The 24,373-nt window shown below is 36.5% G+C and overlaps 1 protein-coding gene across 5 annotated transcripts in view; it reads right to left on the bottom strand.

Moving 5' to 3' along the window:
• Positions 1 to 23,996, bottom strand: part of ARFIP1 (ADP-ribosylation factor interacting protein 1) — a 38,918-nt gene extending 14,922 nt beyond the window's left edge. The window contains exons 1-6 of one of the 5 annotated variants that reach the window (XM_010136802.1): positions 23,914 to 23,996; positions 19,238 to 19,339; positions 10,185 to 10,296; positions 7,415 to 7,510; positions 5,798 to 5,907; positions 1,574 to 1,795 (exon numbers count right to left, since the gene is read on the bottom strand). In XM_010136802.1, coding sequence (XP_010135104.1) covers positions 1,574 to 1,795; positions 5,798 to 5,907; positions 7,415 to 7,510; positions 10,185 to 10,296; positions 19,238 to 19,339; positions 23,914 to 23,991 — 720 coding nt within the window. In that variant the 5' untranslated portion in view covers positions 23,992 to 23,996. Of the gene's footprint in view, positions 1 to 1,573; positions 1,796 to 5,797; positions 5,908 to 7,414; positions 7,511 to 10,184; positions 10,297 to 19,237; positions 19,340 to 23,913 lie in introns of those variants that run through there. The other 4 variants (XM_010136803.1, XM_010136804.1, XM_010136805.1 and 1 more) reach the window with 4 other exon arrangements.
• Between the last annotated feature and the right edge of the window lie 377 nt (positions 23,997 to 24,373).

The following is a 24,373-nucleotide window of genomic DNA, read 5'->3' as shown; positions in this document are numbered from 1 at the left end:
AAGACTAACTGCTCAGAAGCTTTACTGTTAGTCTTGCACAAGTTTTAGAGGCAACAATGCTTTCAAAACATCCAAGAAGAATAGGCCAGGCTACAGAGGGTAATACAGTAGATTAAACAAAGGGGAAACACAAAGAGGAAAGAGACAAACATCAGGCAAGTCTCCAAGAGGCAAAGGTTAGATATTTTTTATTATAGCAGCAGAAACCTTTATTTGATTTTCATCAACAGCCCCATTCAATAAACAACACAAGAGATGAACGACAAACAAATTCCAAGACCAGTACAAGACACTGAAAGAACCTGGAAGAACAGTATTCCCACTAGAAGTTACAAGCTATTAATGGAAAAAAAACTCCCATTCATTAAACAAAAGCATGATGTCAGGTTTAATCCAGCTTTCAGGAGAAACATCCAGCTTCAGCACATACTTCATAACAATCACTAAGTTCTGCCACAAACCACATGCCCATATTAGGGTCAAGAGTAAGGCAGTTATTAAAAACTTCTAGCAGCTAAGAAATTCAGTAATCTGCTAAAAGAAGAGGTGCTCTACTTTCACAGATTTTCATCTGTCAGACTTTAATACTAAAAGTTCCTGTACTCCAGTGCAGGAATCTCAATTTTTTCCAGCTAGCTGTCAGTGAAGGGTCCTCTGTGCAAGCATGAACTCCACCTTCTCCTTAAAACTCCACGGGAGTAGACAACCACAAAAAGTCAGAAATAATGAGACAAAGGTTTTAAGTCCAATAATTACAAAGATAATTTGGGGCTGTCTCAGCAGCCGTGTTTTAGGGAATCACTAAGCCCCTTAATACTGTTTTTCCAAAGGATCAGGAGCAGCATCAAATTACTTTAACTTTGGAAATACAGTACGATCAATGTAGAAGGAAGCCAGCTACTGTGTTTAATATGCAACATCTACCTTCTATCTATTTAAGGCATTTTTATTACTGACAACAAAAAATGCCAGTGTTACATAAACTCCTAAACCAAGGAATCATAACAACCCAAATGCAGATATCTAAAGACTGCCTCTCTAGCTCAAACTGCCAACAACGTAAGAGTACAGATTAGTCCTATCAGTAGCAAAATTCGATTTAAAAAGGCCTTTGAGATGAAATCTCAGTGCTTAAATACACTACAGAAAAATAATTTACTCACTTTCAATGTGCAAAAGTGAAGTAACGCCCCTTATTTTTCTTATTTCCAGGCACTATCCCCAAAGATATCCTGTAACTGAAACTATGAAACACTCTGGAGCACTTCTGACATTTCATTAGAAGCACGATTAATAGTAAAATGCATTTTCTATACAAAGGAAGGTGGTCAGTTTTTGAGTCCTACCATCAATTAAAAGCAAACATTTAAGAAACAATAAAGAACTACAGTAATTTCAGTAATTTCCTAGAGTTTTAAATGAATTACATAAGCCTTTAACACAAAGAACACGTAATATATTGTTAACCACAATGTTCAGAAAAGTAGCTGCTAACTGCTATATACTCTGCACAAGTCAATTAGACTTATCTTCATCTCTGCCATTTTATTTTTTAACACTATAAGAGTCTTACATGAAGTTCCAATGATTTCAAACTCAGGTCAGCAAACGCATCTCCAAGTTGCCTTTGGGTATGTACCATCTGGAAGAGTTGGTTGGACAGCGTCTGTGCCAGTCTCAAGATATTTTCATATTTTTTTTTGTTATCTCTCAAAATATCTATTTGAGCTTCTAGTTCCAGATCTACTGTTCTTGAGCCACGACCCAATTTTTCAGAGATTATCTGTCGTGTACACTGGAAGGGGGGGAAAAAAATTAAATTATGAAGAACCAAGTATATTCAGGACAACACAGCATACACCCATTTTCAGCTTCAAGGGACGTATAATTACACACAATTCTTTCACAATCACCCCTCCCAATATAAGTTTGCACAACAAACTGAAAAAACACCACACTCTTTAGAAGTTTATCAGGACTCAGCAAGAACAGCTGGACAAGTTTCAACTCCTACTAAGATGAATATTCAAGTTAGCAATTCAAGAGCATAACTAATTTTTTCTTAAGTAAAAGCACACTCCCCGCTCTTTTTAGGTTTGGTGAGTCTCATTCAAAGAAGGAATTCAGACCACTGCATTAAAGTCAGTTAGTGAAATTATTACTAGTTCTGCATAAAAATATCTAGTTAGTGATCTTTTTGTCTTTGTCTACCAACCATCTAATTCCAGAACATCCATGTTAATGTTTCTGGAAAACATATTTCTGGGGTTTTTTTTGGCAGGGAGGTAAGGACATGGTGGTTTTCTGCATGTTTTTTTTAGAGCTGACTGGGAAACTGGGAACTCCTACGGAGAAATATGTAAATCCATTAAAATGCATTTCTCATTTACACACCTATAAAATGGAGCTGATTGTCTCAGAAAGACTTGCTATTTCTTTTCTGTCAAAAGTCAAATTTTTAAACACATTTGCAGTTCATTAACACAGTGAGCAGAAAACGTGCTCTTACAAGGCTAGAGACACTTTCACCCAGGCAATGACTGTGACAGCTCAGGCTGCTACCACATTCCACGTATCTGTGTCACCTTCTCTGCCAGAGATTTGAGCTCAGCTTGGCAGTGAGCCTCCCAAGATGCACACTGGGGTTTCCCTTGACCTTGTTATAGTAAGTTACTTGAAGTTAATCTGCAGTCCCAAGAGGTGAAGAGATAACCAAGTTACACATACAAAGAATTACTGCTAGAAACAGAATTACAAGGAAATGAAATTAGTAGTCAAGACCACAACTACTCTGAAGGGACTTAGGTGCAAAGCTGCTGCTTTGTTAGATGAAATAACGCCCAAGCCTATCTTATATCATGTTCCCCAAATACATTACAGGGTTTCCAAATCCAAGGACTTTGGTTTAATCCAGTCTTTACTTACCTCCAAAGGAGTTACACATTTAACCTGCTAGAACAGTTACGTCTTTTCTAAATTTAATAGACAGAGGAAAGGCTCAAGAATGATCAAGCAGAACGAGCTGATCATAACTCATAAGCTTTAGATTGGAAGGTACAGACTATTTGGGATACTTCATTAGATTCAGCCAGTTAACAAGATGCTCATTTAGGAGACATTTGTCTGCCAAGAATCAGAGATTTGGGAGAGCATAACAAATCATATCAACATGGAACACAGCTTTACTACTGAAGTCCGCAACAGAAATTGCAAAATACAAATTGGTAATGAGTATGGTCAGAATATAAATAAGCACTAGGAACTACAGAATTGAAGGACAAATTTTAGCTAGTTTAAAAAAAGCTGACACACACCCACCCACCCATACAGAAATGCGAGAGAAAAATCTGAATCATGGAAGGCAAGATTTTTGGAAGCAAGAATAAATTATAAACAAGGGAATTCTGTTCAGCCAAGGAGTATTTGCTTCAGGAAGTTACAGCAAAACGCCTAAAAAGGCCTGCAGTGACAAGTGAGGAAAACCTAGTAGTTGCAAGGACTTACACTGCATACTTTGTTAAACTGATATTTTTAGGCTGGACAGAATAACAGGTTTAAGTTCCTGTGATTTTCTCTTGGAAACAGTTTCTTAAAACAAATGAAAGTGGCAGATAACGAAAGCAATCGTTTCTCATTCACAGAAATGCAATACAGGACAAAAGGCAAGGTACTCAAACTATGTGAAGGCATACCTAACTCTTCACAAATGGGTATGACTTCTGAACATATTCAACAATTTTGATTTCACAACTCCTGATACAGACACTGTGACAGAGGAACTACTCAGTCAGATTCCTAAAGAACTTCCTAACAGCAAGTTCCACCCCCAACTGCGTTTGCAGATTAATGTCTGATACACTGAACAGCACGGGTTTCAGCTCAGAGAGGTTCAGCTGACTTCCCTCCACTAACCATTTAGCCCTCCCCTTTATTTCTTCACCTAACTTATGATCAGTTAGCTATTACAAGGTGAGGAGAAGACTTCTTCCCACGACATTCCTAATCAGAACCAAAGCAAGCCAATATGTCGACAAACCGAAATACTGTCCTTAAATAAAACATGCTTTTTGTACGTAGCCTTCATATAAAGTGTTTTCAAATGTATGGCATCTCCAGGCACATCTACGTAACACTCCAACTCAGAATGAATTCATAAGCTCTCTGAACAATCTTATTTCTTAAAAAAAGCTGTACAAGAAGCCAGTATGGGCTTCTACAAAGATATCTATTTTGGCGTATTTGGGACACAACTTCAAGCTTATAGATTTCAAGAAAACAGATTCATTTAGTTTTCTGAAAGTGCTAGTCTTTGCTATGCCATCACTGGTGGGATTTCGGATTTCAGGGAGGGGCAGGCTTAAGCCAAGAAAGAAATCTAAAAATCCAAATTTTGCAGAGTCTACTGCCAAAGAAACATTCTAAACAAGGATCTGAGACCACTTTTCCCCAGCATTTTTCACTAGTTCCCCTGGCTATTGCTTCACATCAGTAAGTTTACAATCATTCTGTGACTGAGACACAGGGATTTTTGTTTTGTTTTCTAAATCAAGGCACCAAAGAGAATAAAGTCAAGTCTTTTGCTACTTAGCTGCAGTATAGCAGATTCAATCTCAAGAGTCAACATTTCTTAGACAGACAGACAATTTTAAAGAACAGCTCCAGCTGAACAGCACATATTCTGATTGGACCACAACCAACTCCAGAGATCTGGAGCAGTTGCTACAAAATTTAGAGTACAAGAAAAGTAGAAATTCTAAAAATCATTTAATTAGACATAAAAAAGATGCAAACTTCTGTTTCTGACACAAAGAACAGTGTATTTACTAGTGGGTAGAATGTCTCCCATCATCACTGCGAAGAACTCCTTATCTGGGCATAAGAACACTGGAAGGATTCTTCCTTTACCGGGGAAGTTTTTTCCACGGATTCTTCATTTCTTCAGTTTGACGTAGATTCCACTGATGCATAATCAACCTGTCCACATGCATAAGAACACTGGAAGGATTCTTCCTTTACTGAGGAAGTTTTTTCCATGGATTCTTCATTTCTTCAGTTTGATGTAGATTCCACTGATGCATAATCAGCCTGTCCACACCTCGGTCATTTAAGTTGCAGGTATAACAAAAAGCTATTTTTTAAAACTCATCTTTGTTTAAAACTCCTGACTAATGTATTCCCTGACACTTGTTCCTTATGACTTGTTAATAAGAGTTACTTCTGGCAAATTGGTGTGCTTTAAACTTAATTCGTTATTATTTTAATTTCATCAAATTCTAACTGATCACAAAGAAGCAGCATACGAGCGTACAACTCACATGAATCGAAGCAACAATTCCAACACTAAGAAAAGAACAATCAGCCAAGACAGAACAAAACCATCAGAACAGTGATTAACAAGTATGGAACTTAAAGACAGGCCTGATTTTTATCCCCATCAGCTAAAACTTTATTGTATCAGCAATCAACTCGAAGATAGCAAAAAGATTTAATTGCAAGCATTAGTGCTGAAATCTGTACATTCTGTATGTTGAAGGGGACACGAGAAATGGAACATTCTTTACCTTGTTAAATCAGTACCAGCTATAAAAGAGTTTCCACTTAAAACCGCTTTTAAAACCGCTTACAAAGAATGCTACATTTGGAAGAAAACTAAGCCTTTCCCATACATTCTTGCTTTTGCTCACTGCACAGAAGATTACTTTCACACAGTAGTACACCACTTTGAAACCTTTAGTGCGATCTAGTAGCAAATTCATTTCTAGAATACACGCTCACACACAAATATACATCTGCATACCTTGTAAGTGTTCAGGCTCCACTTTCTCACCAATTCCAGTTTCTCCATTGCTGGATTCTTTACTTCATCTGCTAACACAACAGGTCCACTCTTCTGCTGAGTTCTGCCCCCTGTGACAGACACAAAGCAAATCTTCAAGGATTTGGGTTTTTTTTTTTTGTTTTAAGGGATTAATAGCAGGTATAAAATATTTGTGCAGCTGCACGTACAAAAGCAGAAAAAGTAAGAACTTAGAGAATACGCAGATTTTCAAAATCAGTTCTAGAGAGAGAATTGTTATAAAACAGATATAAAGCATGTGTATATCTCAGTATTTCATATAGCTGAATAAAGCTTACCTGAATGCAGTTTTACTAATCAAAAACCAGTTTGGGGTTTTTTTGACCTTTAAACAGCTTTTGAGACATATTTATTAATTATCAAAATTCCAACAGTTGAAAACTGTCTTGGAATTATCCAATCTAGGAGTCTGTTTACAACCTGCACACCATTAAATGAAAATTATTGGCATATAAAAACTGTTGTCACAGAGTAAAATTAATAAATTTCAAACCAGACTGTTTTTTTCTTTTCTAACAAACCAATCTAAACTATAGATTAGTCAGATTTTGTTTTTCAGGGGCTTTTAGATTGCTTTCATCCTTTCCAGATGTGTTCAGCCAATATTTAACTTATTTATTTTGGCTTTATTAGCTCATTGTTTTAGGAATAATTAGTTCTACAAACCACCAGTATAAAAACAGCAACAAAGAAAAGATTTAAAGCAACAAGTTAAAATATCAAGGGCAAATCACCGCACGTTAATTGCCAGTACTTAGCATTTTCAAGCTAGTATGGGATATCATATGAATTCTATGTTTTAATTTTGCAAAAATATTTCCTAGTGTCCTAAACAGTAAGAACTGCAAAGCAATACCACCGTTTAAGAAACGTTTTTATTTATTCATGCACAATTTTGACTACTGCCTCTAATCCCTACTGCTCCTTAAAAGTCACTTTAGCCTTTCCAGGTTACTTATTTAAATAAGAGTTTGGGAAAAGAGTCTACACAGATGCCTCGAGATACTTCTTTAGTATCAAGCTTTACTATGTTCTTAAGATCTTCAAAATGCTGTGCAAACATTAAGTAATTAATCCTCTCAACACCCTTATGAGGTAACAGAAAAGGTTTTCTCCTTTTATATTGGAGGAAACAGGCAAAGATATTAAGTAATTTGCCCACAGGCACAAAATGAGTCAAGTGGCAAAGCCCAGTCTGGGTGTTGTGAATTCCTAATGGCCACCTCATACTCTATCAGAATATGTGACCATTTTGGCAAAAAATGTCTAAAGTTTCAGCTTTAACTTAAATAAAAGATTTTGGTTACTCCCATTTTAGCTACTGTTTGTTACTATTAAAATTTGGTAATCATTTTTTAAATTTTATAGAGCAAAAAACAGCATACAGAAAGGAAAGCAGAGGTTACTTTGTGAACTGTTAAAAGCCAGAAATGAGAGCCACCAAAACCCCCCGTAAGTTTTATTTCCAATTAACAGTAAATCAAATTATTAGAGACCCAGAGGAGTTAGTACAGTGTCAGCAGAGACAAGGGCGTTATCCATTCAGTGCTTTGATACCTGTGGGAATAATTAAATCACAACCTTGTCCAGCCAGTCTGCTAGCTGCTGTACTGCTAGGAGATACAACAGATGATTTGGGTGATGCTGAGGAACCTGAAAAGGGGACATATTTAACTATGAAAATCCATCATCTTCCCTTAGAAGGCAATGTGCACTTTTACACAGATAGGTTGTTTTTCTCTCAAAACAAAGAAACATTTGCTCCAGCAACACAGTAAATAGAAGCATTCATGGAACAGTTGCTGGAATTTCTGATGGAAATGCTTTTTAAGAGGTGCAGCTGTTCATGTGAACTACTCCAAGTTTTCATGATTTAATCTTCTTTAGGTCATGATGCCAAACTTTTTTTTTGTAAGCATAACCAAAATAGAACTGACAGCTTCATCAGTGAAGTACATACACCATCAACAGAAAATTCCACGCAAGATTGTTAGACACAGCTTCCACAGCTTAAACCTCCTTTTTCAGATCTAGGGAGTCTTCACTTTGCACTGTCACTGAACGGTACTCACAGCATTAAGGAGTGAAGTAAGCTCTGAAATCTGTGCCAATTTCAGATATACTTGATTAACATCTGCTCCTAAGTCTCTGTAAACACACAGCAATAAGCTATCCTGAAGATCATATGAGCCATGAGCTATTAAGGTGTGTAATCTCCTTCCTAAAAGAAAGATTTTACAGTACTTGCTTGTTCTCTTTAACAAGAAACAAGCCCAACAACTTTAAATGACATACACCGTGTGCGTTCTCTAAGCTGCGTTAGGATTATGCTTTTCAGAGCTTTGCCACTTGTTCGTATCTCAAAAATGTGAAGTGGCATTCTTATGAAATTTTCAGGATTCAAAAACCAAGCAAACAAATCAGTTTTTTCTCTGTAGTGCTAAGCGACCATCATATATGGGATAGGTGAGGTGTAACTTTTACTGCTTTTGCTGAGAAGTTCTGCAATACCTCAGGGCTGAAAATGTGCTGGGGGTAAAGGAAATCAAACCTAAACTGTAGCAGTTTCAACAAAATTTGTATCAGCAACACCAAAAGTATCACTTGACATAACTGAACCAACAATCAGCTTTTGTCTTTTAAACATACTACAGAGTACAACTAACACAGAGTACATGAATCCAGTGATTTGTATCCCGCTGCACAGAAAAGGCGAGGTTCAAAGAGCTCACTTGCTGTGTCCTTCTGTAGTGATATACTGCATAAGAGCTGCGACTGGATTCACTCAGGCATAAAAGTTTGCCTGCAAGATCCTGCTAAAGGCCTAAAAACTGAATTGCTTCAGCGAGTGAACCGAAACAAGCAGTTAAAAAAATCCTTATAATTTCACAGAGTATTAATGCAGCCTTATTACCCCAAATCCTAAAAGCCCTTCCCCTCTAGTACTGTCTACTCTGCAGTTAAAAATGAAGCCCTAATAAGGACACTCAAACAGAAACCAAATTTTAGAAATAGGGCAATCTTTCTACTTCTGTCCATATCTTCACAAGAAGCCATAGTTTCTACCACTTTTCTCTCACTGATTTGGTTAGTGCATTAGGAAAAACCTGAAGAAAATATCCTTGAATAACTGTGATATCTAAAGCATAAAAAATTATATTTCCAAAGCTCATCATTTGTGTACAGAACATTTGCATTTCAAACATATTAGAGTAGCTTGAAAAAACCCACTTTTCCTCTTACAGGCTATGGCACTTAATAGCTGCAACAGTTATTCTGCTAACAGAATACAAAAAGGCAAGAATGGTGAGCAATTCACCATCAGTTTTTAGCTAGTTTTCGCTAATTTCAAAGACTTTAAGAAAGCCGCAGCAATATATATAAAACATACATCATGTAAATCAATGTTTTCATAAGCACAGAATTTTACCAAACAGGAAATGAAGCAAAATGTAAATTAAATCAATGACTACAAGAATACTTTAACAGCTGCTCATTTGAGATCATTGCCAAACCAGGAAGTTCTAGCTCAAACCGGGACACACACACCTTTCAAATTCAGAAATTGTTGAAGGTACGCGACTCATTAAAATATCACTTTCACATACTGTATTGGGGCAGTCTATTGTTTTTAGACAAGTAGAAAACACTGACGTTGACTTGCTTATCACTTCATATTTCTTATTGTTTAATACTAGCTTAGATTTCTCTAAAACATACATTAATAGTGTATTATTAATGAATTAAATATTAACTAAAACCCTTCTACTCTAAACCACCACAACTCTGTGCTGAGAAAATACGAGACACTTTTTCATTAGGTAGTACCTGGAAAGGAAAACCCAAAGCATTATCACTCCTAATAACATTAAAGTAATTTATGCACTACAACAAAAAAAGGAGAGACAAGTTACAGGGACAACAAAGAAGAATTCCATTCGTTATTCTGCTCCAGGTAAGTGAACCGCGTATCAAGAAATACATAATTCTCCAGTTATGTTTCAAATGAGAACAATAACATTTAAAGAAAACTTCAATGCAATACCAAAATTCTTCAGTCTGACACCATTTCAAGGTGCTCAAGGACTTTCCTTCCTGTAAACGTAGACCAGTTTAACACTACATCGGTTTGACGGATACTGCAAGCGTAGCATATATTCTCTATTTTAATAATCCAGCTACCAGAGAAGACAAACAGGTTATCGCCAATATACATTTCAACGTGTACGTTTATATCAAAGCGCTCAAAGCAGCTACAGAACACTGTATTCCTGGCCATACAAAAATATGCCTAAAGATTTTTTTAAAAAGACAAAAAACCAGTTACCTTTACCCGGAAATGGTCCTGCCTCAACTCCCTCTTTGGTGCTGTCAAAGCCATGAGACGTTATTTTGGTTTCAGAAAGCCCAAGTCCAACTGGTAATGAACGTTTCAAGTCCTTGGAAATAGTTGAATAAAAATAGAAAGTTTGTTTACAAAAAGTGACTCAAAAGTATTATAATGCAATTTCGGCAGCTCTCAGACAGGCAATTCTGCCTTTAGCCTGGAATATCTTCACTGGTGTCACAGCGCTCTACTGTGATGCACAAATAAAACACAAATGAATGATAAACATTAAATATAGCCTGTGTATTTATTCTAGAATTTTTTTTTATATTGATGAAAAACTACAATGCCATCGCTAAGAGCAGTGGTTACCAAAAATATGGCCTGCAACATCACGTTATGTTGCCTAAAGCTGGTCAAAACAACCGCATCAGTTTTAATAATGTTTCTAGTTAAAAACCGACAGAGGTAGAGTGATCTAAGACTAAGAGCACGCAACATTTTACAAACCAAAATGTGGAAGCAACTATCATAATGTTAAAGATTTTAAAAATTCACTCTAAGCAAGCAATAGCTTTAAAATTCACAGCATCCTTAATTTCTACAAATAGCACATGAAATCTCTTTTATATTTGATGTGGGAGAAATATCTAGAAAGTCATGACTTAACGGCTTCCCTCTGAGCACCTACTTTACCTCACAAGTGATGACAGCACAAAGCAGCCATTTACTTCTGTTTGCCTTTGAAACTCGTTGTTTGAAAGTGCCTGAAATCTGTCAAGAGCCAGAGTTCTACAACCAACTGAAGACTCCAGAGAAACCCAGTGCAGGCCCATAACTGAACTATGAATTTATACACCATAATTCACATACCATCCTACTACCCATTTTTGCTATCTCACCCACTTCTACAAATAGCTCCCAAAGGTATCCTGGACTATATCTCTGGCTATCCGATTGAAGTTTAAGCCTTAAGTGTCAAAGAATACACTAATGCTTCAAAAAAGTTCATGTATTCAAAGCTATTTTAAACCACTAATTCATATAAGAAAGGAGTGAAAAGCTACTCTGGAATTGAAAGCAAAAAGGTAAAACACACTTCGAAAAAATAAAGCATCAAGAAATTGGAAAACTGGCAGTTTCTGGAGTCAGGTACTCTCTTGCATCCCCTCTGCTTCCAGAAAGAGACAAAAAAGATGAAATGGTATAGAGAAGCAATAATGAAATATGCAGAGAAAAAACTATATATAGGTTTAAGATATTAGTGCCTGGACACGTGCAGTTACCTACCTCCAATACATGCAATGCTTCCAATTACAAAGAAAACACAACTTGGAAAATCAAATCCATGTTTGACATATTATATCGTTGCTCAATCCACAAACCAGAAGCAAGCTAGTGCATAAAAACGATACTGCCTAGAGCCTCAGACTGTCAATAAGTGGCTTTGGATCCTGTCCCCACAAATTTTGTTTGTTAGTTGTATTTAGCTGCACTCCTGGGAGGAGTCAAAAAGGAAGAGCTACAAACATATTAATTCCACCAGAAGAAGAATCTTTTTGGCATCGAAAATCTAGGCTGTTACTGCAATCAAAGCAACCAGTTCCTACAGCCGTACTTTCACTCACCTGAACTGGCTATTTAATAAAAGATTATGATGTATTTGTGTATCTGAAGGATTATACAAAAAAAAGGAAAAAATAAGCAGCATGAACAACAAACACTAGTCACATGCTAAACCTGATCTCACAAATTAAGCATACCACAGCACTGGATACACGCTGTTTTCAGTCTTCCCAACTGACTTAACGCTGGTGCTTCAAGTACTTGCAGTTGGGGGTATGCTAGAAAGCCTTTGCCTCAACTTGTTTAGCTAATAGACACTCCATTTAACTCAAAATGTAGCAAGTCACTAAGAGCTGAAAAACAGAGAGACCTGAAAAAGGATAACCAGATTGCAGATGAGAAGACGCACTGATTTAACAAAAAGGACACAGCACCAATTTTTTTTCCCTGAAGGCACTTTGGCACATTTTATAGTCTCCAGAAATATCTTTATCTGTAGACAAACAAACGTAGACACCTAACCTGCTTAAGCACGTTCACAATAGGAATCCAAGCAATGATCTGTATTTAAGGTTAAAATGCAGAACATCTGCTCTGTAAAGCCAAAAGTTAGATACGAACTCAAGCAATCGTACTACTTCTGTATATTCAACTTAATTCTAATCGAAGCTAAACACAGGTTGAACAAACTACAGAGTTAAATAAATGAGAATGTTACAACACATCCTTCTCTTAAATAAAAACCTGATATTTGGATCATGAAAAGTTATTAAGGTCTACAACTGTGTATACATACACATGGGGTTTTTATATAAATATACACACAGGTATATGGACACAAACACGCATTTGAAGAGATGTGTACTTTTTTCCAAAAGGCAAACTTCAGCCTAAAGAACTGCATTTAAACCTGTTTTTAAACACCTATATTAAGTTGAAATATACCCTGCTGAAGAAAGAGATCCTTACTTATGAATTTAAAAGAAATATTTACCATTTGTTGATTTATACATGGCCAGAATTGTCATCAAAAAAGTCAGTGATATTATCAAAACACTATCTTTGTTTATAAACATGCAGATTACTCTTCAGTGGAGACACACTTTTGCATGGAAGCTTCAATTTTTAACATGTCATTCTTGCAAAAGATTGTGATTGCTGGGGTTTTTTTGGTTTGTTTTTTTTGTTTGTTTGGGTTTGTTTTTGTTGGTTTTTTCCCCCCCACAAGTGTAGATGAACAAAAGTTACTCAGAAATCTGTCCTCACTCTAACAAAGTAATTTGCCCTTTCAATAATTTACAAAGAAGGATAATTCAGAAACAGCCTTAGAGTAAAAGATGTGCACAAAACTTCACATCTAAGAGAAGGTATGACAGTACTTTAGATTTTAGTGTGATAAATTGCTTTTTTTGTTCCCACCAAACATAGGTTTGCTGTTACAATAAAGGACGTAAGAACAGACTCCTCTACTACCACGTGGTGATTATATCCTGACTTTGTATTGCTCTTCCAGCTAATAGGAACGTTTTCATGATCAGATGATCTGCTTTCAAACTCATAAGTGATTCCCCCCCTTCTTTGTAGAAGGGAAAGTCTTTACAGTTCATAAAAAATTGTTGATACATTTCAAAACCATGAATCTGTTAAGGGTCACCATCAAAAAAATTGTCTTCATTCATAATTTTAAATTGTATGAGGCTGAAAACCATTGCATGTTTATGCAATTATCTAGAAGTATTTTAATATTGTAACTTCACTGAGATCCAGAGCTAGTAGCATAAAACCCTTCAACTCAGAAGATTCCCAAGAAGTCAAAAGGTTGGATTACCTATTCCATTTCTCAGTCCTTTTGAGTGCCAGACGTTCAAAGAAGCAAAAGCATGAAATATAGGTACACAGAACAGCTGCGCTAGCTTAATTAGGTCCAGTCAAGACAGTGGAAACTTATATTGTACAGAGCATTTAAACCAGTTAACCCTTTGTTAAAATCCCATTTAAATTAGTTCAAATCACCCTATTAAACTAAACATGTTTTAATAAGGTTAGTCTTATTTGCACAACTAAGAAGGATATTCATCAGATTATACAGATCATGCAGGTGAATCAGTATGAATTTTTGACACATCAATCCTGTTGAGACAGTAGACACAGCAAAGAAGTCGCTCAGAATGCATGTTGATGAAGGAACGTTGGCTGAATTACAAGACTACTTCCAAAAAGACACCTCCCATCTGTGCTATCCATAATAATTTGAAGTGAAGAGGGGAAAGATACCAGAACTGTGTTGTTTCCCACCAGTCAAAACCCACCTAGTTGAGACCTACTCTCTACAAACTTTAAAAACCCCACATCATCAGCTAGTCCGAGGAGTTCATTACAAGTGGAGCAACTAAACTGGAAACAATCACATGCTCATTTATTTTTTAAATAAAACTACTCAAGTGACCTTCGGGAAAAATTTGCAACACATCTTATTGTCAAGTTCATAGTTTAAAGACCACAAGTCCCATGAAACAAAATGTTATCTATATAAACACAAAATCTATCCAGTAAGATAACTGGCTCTGACCTTTAACTTCTTACCCTAATTTGTGTGCAAGTGGAGCTCCTAGTACATATTCAGCATTTTCTTCCTCTCTTTGCCCTTATTATATCATTCAGTTCCTATTTTCCTCAAATTAAGCCACTAGATCTTCACATCAATATACAATCAAGCATAAAAATAGAGGGGAGGAGAGCTGAAGGTTTTAATCTCTGCTGAAGAAGTGGCAAACAACAGGGACTTACATTTCTTCTATTCTCCAACATATTGCTCTTGACTCAGAAGACCCTTCCTTCTACTACATACCTTTTGGCTTACCTAATGTCATACTGCAACCCAGTTTTAGATTAGTTCCCCTTCTACTCTCATCATTAACATGCATATTTTTGGGGGTTTTAAGACTGTATGAACCAGACCACTTTGCAACAAAAACAAAGACTGGTTATTTTTGTTTCGTCTCCTAAAAACAGTTTTCTAGAACTGACACAGAAATATATTTCAAATCAGTCTGTATTAATTAAAATATTGCTGCCAAAAGTAAAATATGTGTCAGCCAACACAGCAAAACTTGAAGAGATGAACTCAGATGTTTCAGGTAGAACGTGAGTGACAAGGCTGGTGTTTTTTCAGAAGGCAAAATACAAAAAAGAATTGACCTCATCTATCTGTGCAGCCTGGCAATAAAATTACACAAGATACTTAATACATGCACTCAGATTCATCAGATCCTAGAACTTATTTCAAATTCTAGTAAGATAAATTACAGGACAAAGTTTATTTATCTTTAGAAGCCTGAGGTTTATTTCTGGTATTGTATCTGTGTTTAATATCAGTTTTGTCCCCATAAGAGAACAAAAAGATCAAGAAGAGAGTCTATATGGAAACTGAAACAATTGGAACAACAATTTCAGAGACTCAAGACTGGTAAGAACTTCATATAGGTTTTGTACAACAGTTTAAACATAACAAATAGCTTACAGCTGCTCAAATACTTTTACAGGCAGACCAAACAGTTTTTTGATTAATTTAATTTATTCCTATACAGCTTTCACACTATACGGTATGTTATTGGATTAGGAATAATGTACCTCCTCATTTCTCCCCACAGTCCTCAGCACCCAAACCCCTCAGTGACATTAAAACACCACTATTCTAAGCACATAATTAAAATAGCATGGGGAAAAATTGTATTCTAGAAGCCAGGGATAAGCGAAATAAACCAGCAAGACTTTTTTATGTATTGAGTTTTCTTGTACAAAGTAGTCAGAAAACCATGTTTGATTAGGAAATTAAATCCCTTGTTACAAAAAACAGACTAATGAACATCCAAACACAGGGAAACAGTTCTATATGCCAAGCTTTCAAAGCTTAAGTGAGTTCCACTGAGCTTGGAGAGCTGAAAAGCACTCTAGATCAAGCTTTTTCATAGTGAAAGGACAGTAGACATTTCATCCAATCATGACTGGAGCTACAGCCTTTTTTAGTCAAAAAAAGTTTCCATACGGGCAGGACGAAACTTGTCAGAATTCCACAGGCATTTCTTACTATTACAAACAAGACAGAGAGCAGCATATTTCTGAGTGAGACTTTACAGTTAGGGAAACACTTAAGTTACCTAATAAATATGCTTTTGATTTTTTTCTTAAATACAAGGAACCAAGAAGATGCATCGAGTAGTTCTACCTCACATTCCCACAAGACTGGAACTAATATGCCTCCTTCTGAAATGACATTACGGCAATCTATTCTGTCTGATGTTCTGCAAAATTAATAGTATTTTTCTTCAAAGAAGGAGCAACTCTACTTGCTATTTCCAGGTAAATTCATTTGCAATACGTTGCCTTGCAAACTGAAATACTTACCACGCTTGATGATGCCTGATGGAAGTGCTAAATAGAACATGAGTCTAGTGGAAAGTTTAGTTTTGTAACTGAGGAACCCTGAAGAAAAGGTTGTACAAAAAGTTTGCGGCTCTTTACTCAGTCTACGAAAAACTGACAAAGATGCTCAAGTATGCTTGCTGCAAAATAGCTGTAGAAGACCAAATAAAAAATACAGATTGAAGTATGTTCTGTTGTTTACATCTGAATTGTACAACACCTAGATGAACAGCTCCCTGGTCATAACAGTAAGAATACAAGAAACTAAAATAATCTTGGTCCCCAGCTTCCAAAGAAAGTGTAATTGAAATCAGTATATTGGAGTTTGAGTGCTCAAAACTGTGGTCACACACTCTTATTGAGCACTGTGGTAACAGTACAACTTAAGCTGGTAATGGTTTCCTCCCCCTTTCTTAAGCGACCTCCTAAAAATTAGTACTTGGCTTGTCATTTCCATAAGTTGATAGGAAAAAAAGACCCCTGAAAACTTGGCACAGAAATTTTGTGGTGCAATGCATATTGCTTTAGGTTAAAGAAAAAACTACCTGGCAATGAAAGAAAGAAAGCATAGCATTAAGCATTAGAAATAACAAACACAAAGAAAGATGAATAGAAGCTAAATATTAGAATTTGAGACTAAAAGATTAGTAAACAGACCTAGATGTTAATTCCAAGAAGTTTGTTTTCTTTGTTTTGTTTATAAGAAGTCCTGATTATCGCATATTCTGAGTTTAGGTCACACATGCAGGTGTTAACTTGTACAAGACAGTTCAAAAAACATTTGAAGTGCACTTCATCTTCATTGATCTCAGAATAAGCACTGTGAAAGTAATTACAGCAAACTCAACTATACTTGCATAGCATAAATTTTCTCAACCAATTTCTCGACTCAACCATTCCATTTTTACGGAAGTTTCAAAATATAGTTGACTCCGAGCCAGCAAGATAATTAGCATGCCAGCATGCTAATTACTTCAACTTTTGTACGTGGCCATAGACAAAACCTACCTTAATACTTCAACTTTTCATAGAAAACGGTGATTATACTGCGGCTGAACAAGGGCTCTGAGCCAGTCAGCAGGAGTGCATGTTCCATTCACTGTAACTGATAAGTAAGCATTGGATGCACTACACTAACGCAATTATTGCCCACGGAAAAGATAACTCAGGCAGCAGAGAAGTCACAGCAGCATCAAGGTCATCAGATTTAAAAATAGTAAATACATTTCTCTACTTCCAGGTGAGCCAAATTCCACCCAAACATAGGTACATCTTTACTGAAATTTAGCTTTAACTTTATTTCACTAAACATTGTCCTAACTTTTGCATTATGTGACTGGTGGATCTTAGTTGAATGGCAAATCTTAAGAAACATAAGCCTTCCCTCATTGTAGTGCTATTCATAAAAAAAAAAAATCACGTCCCATTCAGCAGAAGTAGAGAAAATGCCCAGTAATAAGTGTAGTGTTTTTTAATAATACCTCTCATATGGATGCATTTCCATCTCCTTAAGTTTTGCGATTTCTTTTTTTTTTTTACAGCCATGCTTACTATATATGGCTACCCTGCAATCATAGTCAAGTGGTCTCAGATGTTGTTTTCAGGATGTATTTTATTTTTCATTATTTTAAGATACCTATTTTACCTACTTAAACAACATTTCTGTTTATAATGATAATATAAACCCCACATGTTTAAAAGTATTTTTTTAATATACATATAAATATTTGTTTCCCTGTTTTATGAATAAAATTGCTGGATTAAAAGTCAGTATCCTCAAAATTTAGAATCAATAATTAGAAGTGTATACACTTGATTGTGCATTATAAAGTCAATACTTTACCCTATTTAACATCTAGAAAAAAATTGCCACCGCTAAAATACCTTCCATACAAAAGTGTTATTGCAATGTGCAGTATCTGCTTCAGTATTTTTAGTCAACTTTAACAATAATTTACCAACTTTGAAGGAGTTTTTCCATCAAAGTTAAAACAAGAAGTCGAAACTAGGCATACACTTATTTTACCAAAATTCAGGATGTACAATTAGGTTTTTTCCACTTATGAAGGTTACTCCCTCTAATCAGCATTTTAGTAGGGAAAAAAAAAAAATTGAAGTTCTGCTCAGTATTTTGTTTAGAAATAACCCTGCATTGCAAGTCAGCATGAAACTGCTAAAGCTTAGAGGTTTCCTTAAAACCTAAGTAAAACCAGACATCAGATAAATGTGGGTAATTAATTGATCTTCATATTTCCAGCTGAAAAGCAAAATAACAACAAAAGTCAAGAAAACCAACGCAAACTCCATAAACTATACCACAGCACCCTCTGCTGGACAGCCAAATACGAGACGAACTCACGGTGAAATCTATCAAGGTTAAGGGAAGGTACTCAAAATTGCATACAGATGATTATGGAAGCGTAACTTTTTCAACATATAACAAATAACACAGACACCGTGATATATCTCATCTATATAGCATACAGCAATATGTCATGGTTTCATTTTTCAGTTTTTCAACACGAGAATGGTTACCTCTCTCCTGTTTACCATTTCAGATCAGAACGGGGCTATCTTTCCTTCCTTTTAGGCATAGTGCCTCCAAACTTAATACCCCTTAGAAGTAGCTTACCTCGAATAATTTGATACTCCCTCATAAAAGATTCAGGATTTGGTAGCCTGATTTCACAGGACTTGTAAGTCTTACATTTTAAAAATGTTTTATTGTCCTGTTTTATGAATAAAATTGTTGGATTAAAAATCAGTATCCTCAAGGATAAAGGACAAGAACGTAGGAGCATATACACTTGATTGTGCATTACAGAGCACCCAGTTCTTTACACTATTTCATGTTCAGAAATATTTGCCACTACTAACATGCCTTTCAGAGGAAAAAGGTTATTGCAATGTGCAATCACATTATGCCAACTTAAACAGTTTTTGAGCTTCAAAGCAGTTTTTCCATTATAACTCTTCTAGAAAACTGTCAAGTGAAGACTGCTATGCATTGCAACTTCAGCACTTCTGATAACAGTACCTTGTTAGACAGCAAAGAAAATTCTTACCCTGTTAAAGCTGTGCTCATGAGAATCTTCCAGCTGTCCATTACTAGTCACAGGAATTTCTGCCGCTGAGTTTTTGGGAGACTCTTGAGCCATTGCACCTTCCTGTAGCGTAAGAAGAAACAGGTTAGCATTTCTCTTGAACTTCCAGTGAGTGATCTATATGAATATATTGCATGTGTAGGTTTCATAACAGTTGACTCTGGTAAAATTCAGGTATGTCAGGGCTATATGCATTCATTTAACCACATACCATAATCACATTCATTATGCTAGCACAGCTCAGACAAAGGTGATTTAAAGCTTCAAGATGTAAGAGAAAAGACACACTAAAATTTAACCCATTGATATGAAGGGTGGGAGGGTGTCAGAGAAATGATGTATGTGGGACCAGACAAATATTTTGTATGCACACTTGACCCTTAGAGTAGTTTATGTCTCTCAAACTATAAAAAAGGTGAGCATGGCTAATGATAAGCAAGAAATATTAGGTAAGTTTAATGATGAGTTTAATCATGTATTACAAAGAGAAAAGTAATGATTCCAAACTTTAAAATAATTTGCTTCTTATTTTATCATAATACAGTGCCATCTTCTGACTAAACTGCTGGTATGCAACTCTCATTCAGTCAACAGCAATACATCTAAAATGAAATGCCGAAACAAGAACTTAAAAGCACCAATGCAATTCAAAAACCAGTTAGTTTCCCAATGCAGCTGCGTTATGAACAGTTGCAGCAGCTGTGAAACCTCTGCTTTCAAGAATGCTCTAAGGTATAACCTAGAAGGGACATTCCCAGAAGAAATGCACACTGTTTACAAGCACCTGAAGAGGGAACAGCATCCTAACATGCTCCAAAACTAAGGGAAATTGAAAATTTCATCCCTCTCAAAAAGCTACCCCTAACTCTGCAAGACAGCTTCGTTAGTCAATTGAAGTGTAAACAGTAGAAGAAACATCACATAACTAAAGTGGTGTTTGCTCATTTCCTTACATACGAGTTGTCTGAAGTCTTCAAACCAGTCCCTGCACCTGTGCAAGACCGGCAAGACATAGTACACCATCAATGGGTACTTGAGAGTAGATGCTTTCTTTCCTTAAAGCTCCTAAATCAAACTGACAAGCTCTTTTCAGTCGAACAATCAGGAAGAGGCCCTGTTTGAGATCAGGCTGAATTACCAACAGCTTCTCCAAACACACGTGAAGCTTTTACAGGTCATCCACGTAACACAAAGCTTTTCCTAGTACTTACTCAGGATCACCTGTATCATTCTCAACCAGCAACATCTTCAGTCACATCCCTCTGCTAGTACTTCCCCCACTTCCACCTATCAACACTTCATCTACATTAGTAAGCTTGATTTCCTCAACAAGGTTTGAGGCCTCACAAGCATTTTTCCTAACTAGTCAGTCTGTGGGCTCCAATAAACATGCTCCTCTAACTCCAGATTGCTTTCAAAGCTGTTACCCAAACTTCCTCCAAAGACACTCTATTACTGAGACTTCACCTCTGTTGGTCTTTTGAAGCAAATCTCAGTACTCAAACTTCATTTAGTATCTACAAAACCTTTACATTTACATTTCTGAAAGTATAGTAAGCTTCTTCAATTAGCAGCATAAACCACCACCAGAAGTCCATCGAGTTCTGAGTAAATGCTGCGTTTTACTCATAGGGAGGAGAGAAAGAAAAAAGCCAAGGACAAGCCACTCTAAGAGCAATACATATGAACTACAATCTGTGGGTGTACACCCATGAAACACCATCTGAGGTAACACATTTTCCCCTTTTGAGGATCAAGACTTTCTCTACAACTAATTTAGCAAAACTAGACTGAAAGCTACTCCTTCCCAAATAGTGCTTTATGAAGCACTTTCCTAAAATGAGAAGCTAAGCATTTAGTCACAGCTTTTGAAAAAATTCTAACTACAGAGAGAACAGATTTCAAATCATTTGAGAAAGTCACCGTGCTATAAATTCAAGAAAAAGTGACTTTGTAACACACTAACTTACCTCATCATCCCTCTCATTTTTAAGATTCAGTAACTGCCTTATTTCAGCAGTGGGAAGGAATGGCTCACATCACATATTTGCATTGGTCTAGCATACCACATTCTCCATATAGGCCAGTCTTTACCCACAACTAGAATACAGAACAGCTTTTTTGGGGGGTCATTTTTCATACAACAGAACTCAAAACTCATAGCCTTTAAGTAAATGAAAATATTGAAGCACACAAAGTTTATTTTATGAGTATTTTTAAAACAACAATTTGTTTCATTTCATAGAATACGTAGTATCTTGAGCGACCCATAAGGATTGAGTCCAACTCTCTGCTCCTCGCAGGGAACTGCTACACAGCACCAGTAGATCAAATGCCCTAGTTACCTACCACATTAGGTTTTAATTTAGGAAACCTGCTCAATAGCTCAAGCATCTTAAGCTTACTCTAGATCTCACATCTGCTTGAACTCCAAGACTGCAAGAACTATACTTCCACCTGACGTGGTAGAGTGAGGTATTTTTCAAAATGCTTTTCCTATCACAGCTACTTGTGCAATACTCAAACTTAGCCCAGGCTAACACAGCTATTTGTGTCCTTCTTTCTGCAAATGGTCAAAAGTGTCAAGGAGAAGTTCTGTACCATCAAGGATACATTTTGTTTGGCAGTGATCACGAACAAAGATATACACGCTCAAGCACATGCACACATGTCTCTGGTAAACATGTGTATTAGAAAACAAAAACTCATCAGCTTCTCTGGACAACTTTTGAAATCTAAGACGACCTAGAAGCAATTAATGTATTTTTAGACATTCCTACTTGAATCAAATCTATGTATCAGGCTCAGAGAAAGCAAAAAACTACTTGCTATCTTCAGTTTCATGTTAGATATGATCTAAACCACCGTTTTCCATTGCTGAAGGGAGGACATTTCACCACTCCACATTTTGAGTCGCTGCTATGAGCCACAGTGTCCCATCAACCAGACATTAATCTGACTGCTCAGTAAACACACCCAACTCACTAGACTGGCAGTAGACCTTTTCACCTGGTTAGTATTCCAGTTTCAGTGAGTTGCATCAGTTTTTTGCAATGAGGTCAGACAAGCACCAAAGACATGAAATCTGCAGCTGAAAAAGGAAAGTGGAATAAACTCCTAATTTGTCTCAGCCATTTTGGCTTTCTCAGCCAAGAAATCATCGCCTGCATTTTAGTTAGCAGTCTAAGCTAGCACTGCTGCCAAGAACAAGTTCTTGACCTTTTTTCTGCCCCTTACCCTTAACTCTTCCCCCTCTACCAGTTTTCTCCATTCCCCTACCTCTTCCCTGGGCCAGAACAATGTATACGTACAGCACACAAGACTGTGGAAACAATGCAGGTTAAAAGAAGGTGACCTTTGCCCAAGAAGAGGATGGGTAATTTTTCTACTCAAATTTATTCTCCCAAAGAATTCATAACACAGCTCCAACTCTTGCACCTGTGAAACAGGGGGAGTAATAATGAAGTAAGAAACTACTGAGAATGAAGGACTGCTGTCAGCCACAATGTCAGTTCACTTCAGCAGCACAGTATCTCAAAATATTTACTCTAACTGTAAGCTACAGCCAAAACTAGCAGCCATTTCTCTTTACCTCTGGATGCATGTTCCTGCAACCTCACACAACCACAGTAAGCTTACTGATCTCAGAGAAAACTAAACTACCAAACCACAACCATATTTCTCTTGAAACAGTGAGTGCGATTGCCAAATTAAGTGTTCCTTTGGCAAGTGAAGCCCACCGCTGATTTGAACTAAGCATATAATGAAACCAAATCCTCAGAAGAAAATGTATCATATGTAGGAAGAGCCTAAAGTAAATCTAATGAAGTTCCTAAATTTGTATTGATGTATCACGTGTAAATGACACAAGCATTACAGAAAATCATTAAGTTTCAGCTGGACATTTTATTTAGAAAAAATATATTAATCCTTTAGTAACTTAATCACTATCTTGTTCACACAACTCTGTTTACAAGTATTAGATTTGGAGATATGCAAAATATCTGTGGAATCACTAATTCATTTTTACAAAAAGTTTAAAAATTATTAACTGGCACTGAAACTCTAATAGTGATAAAGCCAGCATCACCTTTTTTCATTCTTACTCTACAACAGTCAAGGAAACGCCTACTCTTTTCTGAAACAGCCTCCCAAACACATCTGACTAGCTAAGTATTATTTGGAACCTTAGGAATTTGTTCATCATCTTAAAAAGTCACAGACTTCTCCACAAAGAAGGTACGAGCCATATCTGCTTCCAAGAAAAAAAAAAAAAGATTCACCACTCCAGCAGCAGATAGAAAGCCTTGTTATAGCGATGTTACACCTTTTAAATACCAATTCTTTCTTTCTGCAGTACTTACACATTTCAGACTCTGCCACGCCTGAATCTACTCAACTTACAAAACAAGTACTACAGCACAGCAATAGACTACTGGTTGAAGAAATCCTTTGTTATGAATTAATTGTATTGTTCTTAATAGCGTCTCAAAACCAACCCCACTCATTCAAGATAATGTGCATGAACTCACATCCCCATACTAACTTGACTGGGCTATGCATATCAGAATGTTTGGCAGTCTGAAACTGTTCTGGGATTGATTGATTTTACACTAACATAACTATCACCCAGTCACCTCAGAGTCAGACTGGACCTCTTCTGCAGCTGGATGAGATTCATCAAGTGTTGTGGATTCATTGCTGTGTTCTGACATACCTGAAAACAAAATAGGTTTGGCTTGCATTAATTGATGTGAAAGGAGCTGGATGTTGTACCTTACAGAAAACGAAGTAGGCTTTCAGAAAACATTTCTTTTACAAGTTCTGATAAAGCAAAAATAAACTTCCCTCTTTTGATGATGACCAGGTCTTTTCCTCTTCAAATTCTAACTGAGACCAGGAATACAGTCTAGCATAAGTTGCCAATGCCAAGACAACCTTCCCTGCACAGACAGCTAAGCTTGCAACATAAAACCCAGGAAGTCAAGCAAGGTTCTTGAGCTGCTACTTAATGTAACCTGCAACAATACACTGACTATATCCTTTCATTGCAAAGATTACAATCTTCTTAAGAGGTGAGATTTATCCAAACATTGC

Source organism: Buceros rhinoceros, unplaced genomic scaffold, assembly GCF_000710305.1.
Source record: "Buceros rhinoceros silvestris isolate BGI_N320 unplaced genomic scaffold, ASM71030v1 scaffold17295, whole genome shotgun sequence".
Lineage (NCBI taxonomy): Eukaryota > Metazoa > Chordata > Aves > Bucerotiformes > Bucerotidae > Buceros > Buceros rhinoceros.
The sequence above is the reverse complement of the archived record's forward strand: the minus strand, read 5'-3'. Positions and strand labels throughout refer to the sequence as shown.